The 17,011-nt window shown below is 39.3% G+C and overlaps 1 protein-coding gene across 1 annotated transcript in view; it reads right to left on the bottom strand.

Annotated features, from left to right (window-relative positions):
• Positions 1-17,011, bottom strand: part of lrch2 (leucine-rich repeats and calponin homology (CH) domain containing 2) — a 41,460-nt gene that overhangs the window by 19,161 nt on the left and 5,288 nt on the right. The window contains exons 2-10 of the mRNA XM_084731094.1: positions 6,566-6,710; positions 6,178-6,304; positions 5,977-6,082; positions 4,903-5,039; positions 4,540-4,670; positions 3,806-3,893; positions 1,443-1,539; positions 1,220-1,317; positions 945-1,012 (exon numbers count right to left, since the gene is read on the bottom strand). Coding sequence (XP_084587220.1) covers positions 945-1,012; positions 1,220-1,317; positions 1,443-1,539; positions 3,806-3,893; positions 4,540-4,670; positions 4,903-5,039; positions 5,977-6,082; positions 6,178-6,304; positions 6,566-6,710 — 997 coding nt within the window. The remainder of the gene's footprint in view (positions 1-944; positions 1,013-1,219; positions 1,318-1,442; positions 1,540-3,805; positions 3,894-4,539; positions 4,671-4,902; positions 5,040-5,976; positions 6,083-6,177; positions 6,305-6,565; positions 6,711-17,011) is intronic.

The raw sequence follows: 17,011 nt of genomic DNA, 5'->3' as shown, positions 1-17,011 counted from the left end.
CAATTAAGGTGAAATAAAAATATATGAGAGACACCATTCACAAAATGTCAAACATAGTCTTATGGCAGGTTATGAAATGGTCAGAGTTGTACACATGGACATATTTTTCTTGACACCCTCATTTAGTTTGTAGACGTTGGGAAGTGGCGTGGGATCACAGGAGCTGTCTACACAGTTTAACAACCGTAGCTGATGAAAATCTATCTGACTCAAATCCTGTTCATTTAATGAGGTGTTATTGAAGCTTTAGTCACATTATGTTTAGTCATGTTCACCAATGTCCTTCTTGACTCTCTGACATATCAGACGTATCCCGTGTTTTTCCAGTTTTCACTGAGTTTGAACAGTTAAAAACATCTTGGATAATGTAAGTGTGCAACTCAACAAAATATGTAACATATGTCCAGTATTTTTAGACATTTTAATGCAGAACTGTTACATATTACAGCTTTAATATTTCATTTAAACAACTAACACTGATATTGTTCTCACATGGTAACTGAACCCCAGTCTCCTGTGTGAGAGTATTGTGTTTGCAGACTTCATTACATGAACCCACACTTAATAATTTAAAGCTAAACTGACTATTAGACAAAAGACTCACACCCAGATACACAATGTATACAAATCCATTGATTAAATCTCACGACTACTTCACAAACAGCTGCAATGGTGGGCTGAAACTTTAGACTAACCCTGCAAAACAGCAGCTACTGGAACGCTTCTGTGCATGTTCTGTTCTTTCAGTGTAATCGCGGGTTACTGTAGGTTAATACCAGGTCAGTGCCAACCGACTGGTTCACAGCATTGATGACTCATTGGAAACTCCTTACTTCCACAGAACTCTTTTGACAGTCTTTTCCAAAAAATCATTTGCATACTTTTCATAAAAAACAAAAAAAGTGTTTTAGTTTTTTAAGTGTTGTATTTAGTAATAAACTCACCCTGACTCCTCTTTCCAGCTATCTTTATCTTTGCTTTGGTGAGACATGTTAAGAACTTTCTCCAGTTCCTGAAACACACACACACACACACACACACACACACACACACACACACACACACACACACACACACACACACACACACACACACACACCATGTCAGGAACTAATAACCAGGTACCGATTTATCCACTGCAGACTTCCCATTGATCTTCTTTAAATAACTTTTCATTGTGTTTGAAATCGGTCCATTAAGAAACAGACTTGATTCATACCTTTATACAAGACACATGACTGCTCTGCTGCCCATCACACTCTGACAGAGCAGGATCCTCATCCGGGTTGGGCTCTATAAAGTCATAGAGATCCTGATCTGATAGAGGGAGGAAGCATCCGCGGTCATCACATAAACTGACATATTTTAGGCACTTCATTCAACCACCCCGAGTCTCTGTTTATTGCTTTCAAAGGAAATATGTGATACTTATTTTCGGTAACCTTTGCAAGAGTCCATTTTGGAGAGGAGTGAGAGGGCATCAGCACGGGCTGTCTCTGAAACCTGAGAGTGCAGGCTGACAGTGTCATCGTCTGAAGGCTGTAGGAGAACAAAAGAAAGTGGAGGAGTGAACTCTTGCCTTTCTAACTGTATGGGAAAAACAATCTATTGTCTTTGTTAGTCACTCACTATTAAGTATTTGGCACTTGGCGTCTGTCCAGACATACCAGTGTGAACTGGACTGTATCCGTCTTTTTCACTAATGCTCTTCTGCTGTCACAACAATAATGACACATGTTCACTACTCATGCAATACTTTGGTTCAGCAGCAGCAGGGAGGCTGCTTGTGTTTTGTTACCTCTGTGGTTCTAAAATAGGAGTCCAGGGGTCGTAAAGGGTCCATGGCACTCAGCCAGGGAGTAGTGAAAAGTTTCAAATATATCCAATTTTTAATAATACTGTACATTCTTAAATCTAAAATAGTGAATATTTTTTCATTCTAATTTAACAATCTATTATTGTTGTTTTCATGTTTTAATTAGGCTGAGTTCATATTTTATTTTCACAGGAGGACATATTCCACATTATTAGAAAATATATATCAGTATAGTACTGTACAACTAGAATTACCACCTTACGTTTTTATGCCAACCAGTAATACATAATACATGCAGTATATGTAGTGAAGACTTAGAGGGAATTTAATAAAAGGTATTAAGTGTAAGAGAAACACGTTGTCTTCGCTTAGAGACTATATTTACAGCAGTACAGAGCTTCAAGTATTTCTGCAGACCATTATGATGTCACAGTGAAGTTGACCTTTAACCTTTTGGACAAATAATGTCATCACTTCATCGTTTTATTACGTTTGTGTGCAATTTTGTCAAAATAAACACATGAATTCTTGAGTAATAACCAAAGATGTCAGTGTGACCTTGACTTTTGACCATCAAAATCTAATCAGTTCGTCCTTGAGTGTAGCACATGCTGCTGCTTATTGTACTTGGTTGGAAAAAAAATATCTCAAGGTGTTCTTGAGATATCAGGTTCACAAGAATGGGACAGACACACAACCATAAAAACACAGGAAGCACACGAAACAGAGGCTCTATTACACTAAATAGAATGTGACCTCAATTAGTATCTTTGGTAGCTCCTCTATCAGCATGGCTGCCATGAAGGGTCTGTCCTTGCCAGATATTCCACTGCCTGGATGCTAAACTGATCTGGCTTTTGTTTTGTCTGGTCTGCCCACACTTTCTTATGATCCTCAGCCAGTTTTTTTTTTTGTTTTTTTGTTTACCAGTGCCTGCTTTGGCCTGTTTAGATGTGTTTGATGTACCTGCCTACATTTCTGCAGCAGATTGCAAGGCTGTCTTAAACTACTGCTTTGTTTGGAGAGTCTGCTTGTAAGTACCACTGCCTGACTCTGAACAAAAGACTGTTTCCATATGTCTAATTTACTATGCCTCAAAACAGACCCATCAATTGATGCTGATATCTGCTGGCGAGCAACAGCAGTTTAACTTTGTGCTAAATTCCACAATGACATTTCTGTATCTCATTTTGTGGTTCTGTAATGTTTTTTCTTCTCATGTGTTTCTTGAAGTATATATATATATATTTTATCATGTATTTATTTCTATATTGTATAAAAGTTCCTGAAGTGTTTTTAAAGTATGACACATCACATTTTGGGTTAAAGCTTAAAGTACATTCACGTGCTCCATGAATGGTGAATTTCCCACGTTGGGAAGTTTTGTCCCATTGCTGCGATACCTCATCACTGCTTCCATTTCAGTCTGGTCAAGACTGGCCCGTGCAACAAATCCATGTAAACAGGGGTTCTTCTGGTTAAATTACCAACACTGATAAGACCAAAATGGCAGTGATGTTGACATACAATTAAAAGGCTAATGTGTATATAAATATATGTATATATGCCTATGGTGCCACCCATGTCCCTTATTGGACTCTATCCTGGCCTTTCTGCCAGTCTGGGACAACGATTTTCCTGCAGACACATGACCATACACTCAGTTCATCTTCATAGACACCCATTGACTGATACGTGTGTAGATGAATATGACTGGCTGTCTTTTATATTTTTTACCTTTTTGATTTTTTTTCTGCTTCATACTTGCCCTAATTAAATGTTGTTTGTGATGTCCTTCATGATGATCCTGATGAAGGCCACAAGCACCTGTCTAATAATAAAGTTGTTGTATATACTACAGGTGAGTTTTGACCTCATTATACTTTTTTCTGTTCTCCATGCACCTTGGAAGTAGGCGAAGTTATGCCTGAAATCCCAACCCTACATCTATGTATCTCAAAATTTTCTGATGATTATTTGAACACTGACCTCAGTTGTAGACAGCCTCTTGTCACCATTGTCACTACCAATTCCAGAGTCAGGCCCGTGATTCTTACTGGGGTAAAAATCTTCCATGCTGGAAATAAGCAAATCAAACTGCTCATTAGGCTGTATTTTTCTAACAAGCAATGATAAGATCTAATTTGCAGGTGCCAAATCATGAATAATAAACCATGTGTGCATGCACTGTAACCGCGAAAAAGTTGAGAACAACTCAAAATTTCAAGACATTTCAAGATTTTTGAGTTTTGAGCAGGTTTTGAACTAAAACTCCTACGTTTTGAAAAAGTTTTACCAACAAATAATCTTGTTGAGATTAATTGTTTTCCCCTCAGAAAAATTTAAATCTTTGAATTTTGCAAAAAAAAAAAAAAAAAAGAAAAGAAAAGAAAAATTGAACTCATTAAAGAGAAAGTGACTGATAGTTAATATTTTACATTTTCAATTGCAACCATTTAATTTTCAAGCACCCAACAATGACAAATCTGGTTCATACCTCACTGTGAACATTCAATTTTTCAGGTGTTCAAAAAATTGAGTTTAGTTAAAGAAGAAAAGAAAATTATCCGAAAAAAATATTATAGCTCGGCAAACTTCTAGTGAGGACAGTTGCCTTGAAATTAGAAGTGTTCTCAATTCTTTTTTATGGTGTGAACACCAAGGGAGCACTTATAGATAGAAGTAATAAGCCTAAAAGGACCACAATAACAAATGTTTAATACCTATCTGTAAGTGGCTGTGGGAGGCAACGTTTCCCAAGGGAGGGGAGATCCAGGGTGTCCGGCTTCTTGTCCATCCTACACGCCTGGATGTTCAGGTACTTGAATATGTGCACTTTGCCCTTGAGACAAATCTGAAACATACAAATGCAAACAGGGTGTCTCTCCAGTCTGATTTGTTGAAACCATTAGAAAGTGAAATGTCTTCATTCATCCACTAGATGGTGCAATTGTACCAGGTTCATATGAACGTATGAGACATGGCAGCCTGTCAACCACATAACCACACACAGAAAACATACACAAACCATTAGCATTACATAGTAACACCATGAACAGACATGTCCATGAGATGAATGCACTGACCTGAGCGGGTGGAGACTGCATAGGATTATTGTCTAAGATGATGTGCTGCAGCTGCCGGAGTTTCCTGTAGGCTGCAGGAATCTCTGTGATCTTATTGCAGGAGAAATCAAGCCGAATGAGAGGCAGGTCAGCCAACTCTGCAAGTACAGACGAGAAGAGTTTCACAGACAGCTTTTGTTTAATGTAATGCACTGTTTCCAACATGCAACAGGGAACAAGTTTGTTATGTTTTGCTATCTTGGTGAGTTAGACCTAATCAGTGCACTGCAACACCCTTAAAACTGAGCCAAGACATCTTAAAAGGGCTTCCAGGAATCCAGTATTTGGAGCTCTATGAAGCTGAGAAACTTGATCAAAATCAATGCAGCAGACACCAACACTTTTTTTGTACAAAAACATACCATTCCTATTCCTATAATGCGTCTTGATAGCATCTTTTTGTTCTGCTGTAATTCATTGTACTCAGAAAAAAACAACTGCCAACATAGAAAAGCACAATGGAGCAGTCATTGGAATTCAGAGTTGGAAACTCATTTCAGATCCATTTAGTAAGTTTGCCAACATAAACAAGCATGATGTCACAACAATATGGCAGCGATGTTGCCATCAAACATCAGTTTGCTGTGGGCATCCATGTTTTCCTGTTACCGGGGAACATTTAGATTGGGAGTCAGGAGTACTGTCTCAGAACTACGACTATCGACTTTTGACTTGCAATTGCAGCAATAGACTCTTCTTGCCAGCTAAACACCCATATTTTTCAAACTCTTTGTAATGCAGATTCTCAAAAAATCTGTAGTCAAAGCTCTCTCATGGGCAAGATTGTTTTATATTTACCAGGCGTGACAGTGTGTGGTTGGTATCACTTTCACCTTGTGAGTCTGCACCATCATGGAAAAATCGTCCTGATTTTAACTGCACTAATCTCAACATGACAGCCAACACAAAACAAACACAGTGCAGTGTGATTCTTGGCTATGAGATCACTGTCATAGTTTGCAAAGATGTCAACCTAAATCAGTCATTAGACATCTCTACAGTAAAAAAACAGGTAAGGAGGAGTGATGGACTGACCCTCAGGCAACATGTGAAGACAATTCTTCCTGATGTTGAGTTCTCGTAAAGCTTGTAGCCTCCCCACCTGAGCTGGCAGCACCTGGATCTCATTACAGCTCACATCCTGCAAGGGGAGACAAAGAGCAGGAAATGGGATCACTCAGTAGTACGACACACACAGCTTCATATGTACCAGCGCAAACACACTGCAGTGCTCACCAGTTCCATCAACTCTTTGGCCTTGCCAATCTCCTCGGGGATGGACACGAGCTTGTTGTTGCTCACAAGCAGAACTTTGAGGGGGAGGCTGAACAAGTATTTTGGCAAAACTGACAGGAGATTTCGGCTGTAGAAAAAGATAAAACAGTGACCTACATTTACAACAGCATACAGAGGGATGTAACAGTGAACACTGGGAATTGAGTTTCAGCAAAAGAGGAAATGCATCTCTTTCATGTAAGCATTTTTGCCCTGTTTGTGATCTGAAAGGGGAACAAACACTTCTTGAGAGATAGAAAACTAAACACACTCATGCATCCACTTTTGTTTAATGTATATAATGAGACACAGGAACCAAACTGAAAATACAGTGTTAGCAATGACTCACCTGATGTCCAGATAGGTCAGCATCTGCAGATTGATAATGGCTTCTGGGATGCACTTGATGCAGTTGTGGTAGAGGTTGAGTGACTCAAGGGGCGCGAACAGACACACTTCTGGAGGGATTTCTGTGAGGCGATTCTTGGACAAATCTGCAAGGTGGAGGAACAGAAGCTGATGAACGTACAGGCAGCATACATGTTATAATCTTTTCAAGATCTGGGCATCATCCATTATGTTTGCTTTAGGCATGATGAGGCCAGAGGCTTTAAAGACTAATCAATACATTTCTGTGACGGAGCGGTGGGCAGCGCGCCTAGTCATCGAACACTGGTCTAAGGTTACAGCAGAGTCTCGAGCCTCTAAGGTTTGAGTGCTACTGGCAGTGTAATATCTCAGTATTTCCAGTATTGATCTAACTGGGAGTGGCGCATTAATGTGTTTAGATTTGTATGAATGGATGGAAAGTGTTAGAACTCATTCCACATCTTTTCTTTTTGACAAAAGATCGGTTCCAAGCAACAGAAGCTACTCACCAAGTAGTTATTTAAAAAGGGAGATTTGGAAGTAGTTTCAATGACACTGGATAGTTTGGAGTGATTAGTGCAGCATTAATAAGAAAATAATAACCAGACGAAGTATGGTGCACTGACCAGCAGCAACAGCTTCTTTTTATGTTCTTTCCCACGTGTCAAAAACTGAACTCCTGCCTTACAGCAACTCTGAGGAGACCCACTACCTCAAATACAGAAGGCTTTTAAATCGTGATGTTACAATGGTAGAGGGTTCAGTGGTCGATGACTGTCAGCCCTCATGATGGACGATGTTATCGTCCATTGGCCCAACACTGGTGGAGTGTACCAAATTGTGCACAATACACAGTTGAAGGCCAGGTCAGACATTTGGGAGAAATTTGGTGTGATCATCAGACTGGGAAGATAAAATTATCAGTGGCTCTGCTGCCTGTAAGAAGTGCCAAAAAGTATTAGTTTTTGACAGGCAAAAGCTATGCACATCATCACAGAGGAAGCACACTAACAGCTGCAGGAGTGCAGAATGTGTGTGTTTGTTTGATCATGGGTCGGGTCACGTGAATTCTTATTTTCAGGTGATTATACACTAATAAAAACATAATTATGAATATTACATTTGATTTCTGTCATGTTCTGCCAATAGATCCCTGCAAATCTAACACACTGGACCTTTAAAAACCACAAAATGTCAGGGGATCATCAAAGTCAGCAGAATTTATCCTCTGGGAACCATCAATGTCTGGACCAAATTTCACGACAATCCATCCAGTCGTTGTTGAAATATTTCAGTCTAGAACAAAGTAGAGCACTGACTGATCAATAAACTGCCAATTCCATTCATTGAGCCACGACGCTACAAGATAAAAGCATTACCATATATTTTCCATGGATATTGAGATATAGTAAACAGAAATCAGATATGGTCATTGTATGCTTGAAAAGAAAAGAAAACATAGTCATGTCATAGATGCTGAAGGACAAGCTGTATTTATAAGTGTGTGACACGGTTAGTGCAGACCTGACTATAATACATGTGCTCTGCTTTACTACTGAAGCAAATTTGCTGCAAAATCACAGCCCTGCCTTAATCGGCTAAGAGTGGCTGCTTCTACTCTGCAACAAGAATCTGAATGTAATCCTCCTCCAGTCAATGAATATGAGCAAAGCCTCTCATCTGCATCTGCCTCTTATGATAAAATATTTAGATACTGGCTCTCTAGTCCTCGAACGTCAAAGGAGAGGAAGAACACCCAGTCAAATACTGATGGATAAGCTCTTTACTCAACTGTCTGTCCTCATTCAGCGTTTTTTCATACAGACACATCATGTACTAAATCTTAATATACATCACCAAGCAGATTCGCCAAGTGTTCACTCTGAGGTCGACACTTTGGATCACGCACAAAGCCTCAAGGTTGCTGCTTCACTCACACAGCCCAAGACATTTCCACACGCAAATCCACGCAAGTTTTCTCTTGCCATCTCTCTTCAGTTCAAGAAAACACGTGACACAGTATTCATTTAAACAGGAAACACGATGGTACATAGGGATCTCTGAGAACAATGCATATAAAGACACCTTACACCGTGTAGACTTCACCTTCAGACACATATTGATTCCACAGCTGCAAATTGGTGTGTGTGTGTGTGTGTGTGTGTGTGTGTGTGTGTGTGTGTGTGTGTGTGTGTGTGTGTGTGTGTGTGTGTGTGTGTGTGTGTGTGTGTGTGTGTGTGTGTGTGTCTCTGTTTGCGCCTGTGTATGTGTGTGAATGTGTATGTGAACGATCCTGTCTTCTGAATTATCTGTGGGTGACATGATAATTAGAGACCTATGTGAGGAGCTGCACAGCCACAGATAAACAGCTTTCAATTATTGTGTCCCACCTAGCTGAAGTGCCACATCCGTACTGCTGGAAAAGCAAACACTACTACACTGCCGTGCCCTTAATGCATGCAATCACATATAGTTAGCACCCTTTATTAAACAGTTAAGATATATGGGCTTTACTGAACACTCACTCACTGACTTTACTGTTAAGAGATTTCTATTTACCGTGGACGGATTAGCATGAAAAATATACAAAATGATGTATCAGTAGGTTATATCACAAAGTGAAAGTTTCCTGCCTCAGTTTCTCCATGTCAGTTCAGACAGTAAAATTTATTGTTAAACTGTAAAATATTCTGCCTCCATTATTAGTAGTATTTTAGGGGTCATTGCAGAAAATGTGTATTTATGTATATATTCTATATTCTCTCTATAATATTCTGTATGAAGAATATCCGTCGATACATTTTTTAGGTGGACTAAAGTAGGTTTTGCTGTCGATCCAATCCACAGCAGTACATTGCTCAGCTTCCTATACTGGTACTCCTCTGTGCTTCTCCAAACTGGAGGCATGTCAATAACCACCTAATATAGCTAATACACTAAGTATTGATAAGTACCTCATACAACCCCAGATCAAATAATCCAAACTATCCCTTTAATCCCTGCTCCTTTACAAGGAATTATGTGTGAGTCTGTGCTTTTAAATAGAATAATTTCTGACAGTCTTCCTTCAAAAAAACAACAATAGAGCAGACAGGCTTCACTCTGTAGCTGAGCTCTGACAGCAGCCAGTAAGCAGAAGTGAGAATCAGACAATGAGGCAGTCAGCAGCACAAAGGCAAAAGAAGCTGAGAGGTTAAGGGAAACAGAAATTACCACATGGGGACAGACTAAAGCGGAGGTCACAGGGTATACTTGTTTTCCATTAAGCGTAAATTTGGCCTCTCCCTGAAGCTCAGACCTTGATGCTGTAACCCAGCTGTACATAGACGACTTCCCCACCTCCATCCCTCCAGCAGCCCCACAGCTGGGGATTCTTCTGTAGCACTGGAATCATGTGGGTCGATGGGAGATGGGAGGTGGGGGTGGGTTGAGGCAGCAGTCTTTGTGAGCCTGTCCATCTCCATCCCCTTCTCCCTCCTCCAACCCAGGCCATGCACCATCTGCAGCCCACAGTGGGTCTTTTATCCACCTGCTGGTCACCCAGAGCTCCCGCAGGACAAGGCCCGCCAGGCAGGCAGACGAGCCCTCCGCCAAAGCTCCACTATGCTGCTGCACCCTCATGCCAGATCATCAATCTATTCATTTATGTTGCTAGTGCAGACAATGTCTGGCTATGTGTTCCCATGACACAGCAAACTCTGTACTAATATATATCCTGCTGAGTGCTGGAGCAAAGAACAGACCACAGTCTCTCATCTCTTCACTGTGAGGTGATGCACAAGGATTTTAAACTGGACTTTTTCTTATTTGAGATTGCAGTTAGAAACCTGTGATCATCTTAATACAAAAATACAAGAAATCTGCAGAGGAACTGACGCCAAAATACTTATATCCTAAAAATCTTTATATCAACACTTCAGCTGTTTTACTACATGGTTCAGTTAAATGAAGACAGGGTAGGAACGTGACAAAAAATGATTAATTGGGGTTAATTACTTGTGCCCTGCAGCAGACATGACCACAGAGTGATGGCAGGTTTTGGGTGTGGTCTGTGCTTCTCAGTGTTCAGTGCAGGCAGGTACCTTCTGTGGGAGTAGTCAGTGTATGGGTGCGAATTCAGGTGTGTGACTGTCATTGCTAGGTGTTCCTGAAGATAAAAGATAACCTGATCTGATGGGGTGACGATTGAGGTGTGAGGGTTTGAGCATTCACAACTGACGCTAGCATCCAGGCTGTGTAACTTTTTCCCCTACGAATGTTCTGTCCCAAGAATCTTCTGCTGTTTGTCTACAACTCTTTGCCTCAATGACACATTTCTAATGTTTTGAAAGGATCTAATTTTGTCCTAAAACCCAGTCAAGTAGTTTTTGTGTTTAACCTTCAAAAGAAAAGCTTCACATGTGACACAAAGCCCGGTCTCCTAAGTGAGATCCACAGCTGATAAGAGCACAGTAGGGTGGGACTAGGTGGAACAGTCTTGTGAAAAAAATAATACATCCTGAATGGCTCAAGACTTGTGGGACTCCTGGGTGTCACCAAAATACTGGTGTTTGGGATTGGGTCTGTCCAGGGGTGTATTCCCCTGTGGTTGAGCTAGCGAATGGTGGTTGGGCCATGTAGATTGTTCCATATGAGCTTTGGCCTGGGGAACTGGGAGGCCTCTGGATCAGCTGTATTTGCTCAGCTACTTTGTGGGGGGTGGTCGGTGGCTGCTTTCATGGGGCATTTCATTTACTCACAGCCAGGCACTAACTTGCTCCATATCAAGTTGATGCTTTACAGTCACACAGAATCTGTATTTCCCTCTCTAGCAAGGTAAGGTTGTATTGTAAGTATTGATACTTTGATGCTTTTTCAATACTGTTTATTATACATTGCATTTGGGATGCACAATTAATTGCAATATTATCCAAATCACACTAAAAAAACCACAATGGCCAAGTGCAAATCGCAAAACCCTGCAATCATTTGATTATTTGAAGGAAAATGTGCAGTCATAGGACTTTTCTTTTATCATATCATGCAGCCCTACTTTGGATAGTATTAAAAGTACCAAAGAACAGAATTTAAAAAAATGATCTAAGTGCTCCTTCAAGGCCTCACTTTAGTTCAGTCTTTATTGTCCCGCCTGAGATTTGGCTCGCAGCAAAGCCAGACAGTGTTCACTGACTTTTTCTGTCCTAGCACTGTGTACAAGTACAAATTATCCAATTTTGTGCGCTAACCAAGGGATTTTTTTTCTTTTTGTTGTGGTCTAGAAAGAGGTACTGATCAAAGTAATACTTAACTGCAGTTTAAAACTCTGGTATTGTGACAACTCTATCCTCTAACATAGATGCTTTATCAGTCCATGCCCCGCAGCCCCACTCTGACAACACACATTATGAAGCCAGAGTCATTCATACGCAATTGCACATACACAGGCACATTATTATAAGCACTTTAGATATAAAATATTAATATTCACATAATGCTTGATTTTCTCCCATGCAGTTGTCCAAGGAGGTGATACACACCCACCCACACACACGCACACACAAATATTTAATGTCTGCAAAATCTACTGTTTCTCCCTCAGTTCTCATCCTTCACAACTGCTGACTTGAGTGCCATGAAATCAAAAGCTGGACTCATATTTCTCATTATAAATGATGAAGCAGAAGCCATACACTTTGCTTAACACCATAACTACGTGCAGATTAACAAAGTCACATGTCACTGCTGACTTTTGATCTATCCAAAGCATGCTTTGAAATATGATTACATTCAAATGTGTACAGCCTATATCATATGACACACGAGTCTCTCATTTTACTTGCAGATTATTTATATTCATCATAACTTAGTGAATGTATGTAGGTTACCTGTGAGTGTGTATAACTGTTTAAGTTATTTTTAAAGTATGAATGTCAAATGCATAGATTTCTAACATGCATGGTTTCACACCACTGTAACTTTAACACAAAATGAGTCATTAGAGATCACTGTGCAATAAATAATAAAGCAATGGGCCTTTTTCACAGCAGCCATTTTGACATGAAATAGTAGAGTAAAGTTCTGCTCCATTAGTCAAATCGAGTCAGGGTGCTGTCATTGTGCAAGCTGGCTCTCTGGAGAGGCTCTGCTACACTAAATGGAACAGGACCTTAATTAGTATCATAGGAAACACCTGTGTTTATCCCACTATTTCATATCAATATGGATGCTGTCTACTGCCCTTATTTTAGACACTATAAAGACCAAAACATTGCATGATGAATTAAAAAAAAGATATAATCACTGGATAAATCAGTAAGTTGCAGCCATGAAAAGAAAAAGTAAGTGACCACTTGCACACAAAAATCAACATATTTAAATTAACGTTTTTTTTTTTAGAATTATAAGTTGACCTAATTTATTCAAAAGATTCTTGATTGTAGGGTTTGTGAGGAACAGGCCATCCAGCTCTAAAAATATCACAGCATCTCACATCTCTTCTTAACTTTGAAGAACCTGAAGTTATGTAAGATACAGCGGGCTTGTCAAACATTTCCTAAAATAAGATCAGAGTCACATTTCTAAATGTACGGGTCGTCACTGTAGAGAATAATCTCTAGTGAGCATTTACTACAAAATCTTCCTCAATTGTTCTATATGCAGAAAAACAGACAGTATATTGTTGGACACATATGGTACGGTTAAAACCTCTAATTACAGAAGAACTCTTTTTATCATAGACTGTATGATACATAATAATCATCATACTAATATCAGTGGCCATTAGTGTGATAAGGCATTGTGTTCTTGCCGATAGGTATGCATATGTCTCGTCTAGACATGCAAACACACATCCAGCAGGAGCCCTGAGGGAAGAAGCACCACTTGGGAATGTGGATTTTTTTCAGGCTACTCTCGCATTGAGCTCAAAAACCATTTAGAAGAAAAGAAAACCAGCGAGGATGCAGTCTGTATGATCTATGTTGTGTCATATCTATTTTTGTGGGGCAGTTCTTTTGAGTATTTCTTCAGAGAGCAAAGACATGACAGGCTTTCATGACACACCCAGAGTTTTTGATTTGATTTAAAAAAAAAACTGAGCGCCAAGTATGAATAGCAGTGAAGTGTTATATTGTGTTGTTAATTGCCAAGCCTCTTGAGGCCTTACAAATAAGTTGGCCTGCATGAGCAGTGACACTTGAAGTATTTACACTAGTTGATTATTAAATCCAAGAATGCCAGCTTGATACTTGTGTCCTTGCTGTGATTGTCCTTCACAGGCTGTCTTCAAGGACTAAACTTCTGAGGAATGTAACCACAAAAGAAGCATTCTTACAATGCAAAATGTACTGTGTGCTTCAAATCATGTACAAAAATAAAGTGAAGAGATGCATCAGTGTACTTTGTTTAGTTCCAATGTGATTCCAATACCTATCTCTATATTATTATGATTATTATTATTATGATTATTATTATTATTATTATTATTATTATTATTATTGTTATTATTATTATTATTATTATTATTATTATTATTATTATTATTATTATTATTATTGTTATGATTATTACTATTACTAGTAGTAGTAGTAGTAGTAGTAGTAGCAGTAGTAGTAGGAGTAGAAGTATCATCATTGTTATTACTGGTATTATGTGTAAGGTTTCATGAAGCTGAAACTGAACATCAGTGCTGACAGACTGTGTTTGGGTTCAAATCCAGTCTAAGTTTTCACCATTCAAAGTTTGTTTAGTGTTCAGATAATGCTGAAAGCCTGCCCTTATTTCCCACCATGTAAAGATCCTTATAGTGCTGACATCATGATTACATCAGACTGTTAGCTGGAGGCTAAACAAAGGAAAAAAATGGAGCCAAACACAAACCCCCTCAGAGAGTAGTAATCCCCAAAACAAAGTCAAAACATCATCTTTCTGTGTTGTTGGGCACAAGTGATGTTTTATCACATTCCAGCTGCCACTGCCGGTCAAAAAAGCTCAAGACAACTATGGTTCAATGGGATAAAACACAACAAAATGAAACCACAAAATGTCAAGAAAGGAAATATTCTCAAACATATTTCCCTTCATGAACAGAAAAATACAACTGACCACCTTCTGAATTCAAGTTACTCTCTTTAACCAAGATTAAGACGAGCTTTAATTGCTTTGTTAACTCTGTAAAAACACACTTCATTTAAACTTAGACAGAAACAAATTAAAACTTACCAAAAACCATCTTGTTAAGTCTTTCCGCAGTTATAAGAATCACCAGCTCTGGTTTGGTCAAAAATAAATCCATAATTCACTGCATTAGATGTGAAGATGTTAGATGTGGCTCTACAGTGCATGTGTACTGTGCTGTTGAGTGTAAACAAAATGACAAAATCAACTAAGAAAAACAAACAGACAAACAAAAAAAAACACTGCATCCATTGAGCGAACATGTGTGGGTTGGCAAGTCTGGTCTCATCGTTTAATGTGAACTTTTTGAAGTAACACTTGCAGGCCTGGAGAGTGAAAGACCATGCATATTAAGAAGAGCTCGTATTTTCTTCAGCCAACAAACAAACCAACAAAACTTGTTAACCAGTATTAGCTAACATGTTTAGGGAATTGTTGTGCCTCCTCCTCAGCTCTGGCCACAAAAAAGAAGTTTGTTAAGTTTGATATTTTATGATTCAAAATGCAAATGTTTGCTGTAATGTGTCAAGTGGTTTATGTTGCTAATTGTTTTAACCATTAGTGAGGTGGAGAGTATAGTTGTATTTTGCAACAAGGACTTGAGGGGCATGTGTGTCCCCTATAAATGTCAAAGTAGAGTTGACATGAAAACTATTTTTATTTTATTTTATTATTGATAATCACCATTATCATGTGAATGCGTGTGTGAGTGTGTGTATGTCTATGTAATGTGGAGCTGGTCTGCAGCTAATCTCGCAAACCACTGGACCCATCAACATATTTTCTTTTGTGCACATTCATGACTGTAAGCTGAAGGACCGCTGTGATTCATAATTAAAAAAAAAAAAAAAACCTTGTAAAACCTTCTGTTATGCCTCCACACTGGCGATAGCTGTGGTTTTTGGGTCATCCCATTCTTGTGACCGCCATATCTCAAGAATGCATTGAGGGCTTTCTTCAAACTTGGCACAAATGTTCACTTGGACTCATTGATATACTGTTTAGATTTTGGTGGCCATAGGTCAAAGGTCACTATGATCTCACAAAACACATTTCCGGCTATAACTCAAGAATTTATACACTATTTAAAATTATGACAAGATTTCACACAAGTGTCCACCAGAATACTTGCAGTTCTGGAGAGTAACTACATATATGTGACTATTTACATGTAAATAAATTACAAAATAAATGTAATTGTAATCCATTACATTTAGAGATAAAAGAGATAAAAGTATGGAATTACAGTTACTATCATAAATGTCAATCATTTCAAAAGGGTTACATCCAAATAGTATTTTGGGTTGCTTGGTGAAGATCTGCACTCTACTGAGTGACCTCCTCTAGTTTATCCCTTTGAAATTTGGATTAAAATGTGGATCTGTGATGTTATCTGATATCCTAGACAGTTACATCAGTATCAACCCCTGTTACAGATCAGTCCCATCTCTAATAAAATGTGGAATATTCATTTTGCCACCTGTTTCAACCAGCTCTCAACAGCCCACTGTAAAGGTCTAAAAAAGACAGTGAATCTTGCAGGTTTTGGTTTGTTCTTGGCTGTCAAATCACTACTGCATGCACCTTCAGCTGGCGCCAAAAACCACACGTCTTTATCTTTTCACTGACCTCACATTTGTTTCATTTGGAGCTTAAGTTGGCTGTTAAATATTACACCAAACCCTTTATCGAGGACACAGGAATGTGCAAGAAGGTGATAAATTTGTAGTGTGATGACAGACTGTGTTGCTGTCTACACTTTTTTTTGCAGCAGAGTCATAAAACAAGGGAATATAAACTAAAACCACAATCTGCTGCATGACCTACATTCTTTAATATACTGCAAATAAGTCATTATGTTTTCTCAGAAACCAAACAAAGTTGTGGGTTTAAAATACATTTGTTTATTATGATTCCCCTAAGCTACAACACATACTGTTCAGTACTGCAGCTGATCCTCTTGCTGTCTACTATGCCTGACAATACTGCACACATGTAGTCACACTGCAGTGTAAGCACCTCGCACTGTCTAAACGTGAGTGTGTTTGCACCCTCGGGGGCAGGGTAATGGCGGGCAGGCAGGCAGGGGCGTGCCGGGATGTGAACATCTGCCCAGGTTGATGCACTGTTCCCCAGCCCCTCTCCAAGGTCAGGGCAGGAGCTCAGAGCTCTTGCACTTTCCCATGGGAAAACAAACTGAGTGGAGACAAACTGCCACTAGCACACTGCAAACAGACACCCTTGTGTGAGCAGGCCTCCCTCTTTCTCTGTC

The sequence above is a fragment of the Lutjanus erythropterus genome, chromosome 11 (genome assembly GCF_056507025.1).
Source record: "Lutjanus erythropterus isolate fLutEry1 chromosome 11, fLutEry1.hap2, whole genome shotgun sequence".
Lineage (NCBI taxonomy): Eukaryota > Metazoa > Chordata > Actinopteri > Lutjaniformes > Lutjanidae > Lutjanus > Lutjanus erythropterus.
The sequence above is the reverse complement of the archived record's forward strand: the minus strand, read 5'-3'. Positions and strand labels throughout refer to the sequence as shown.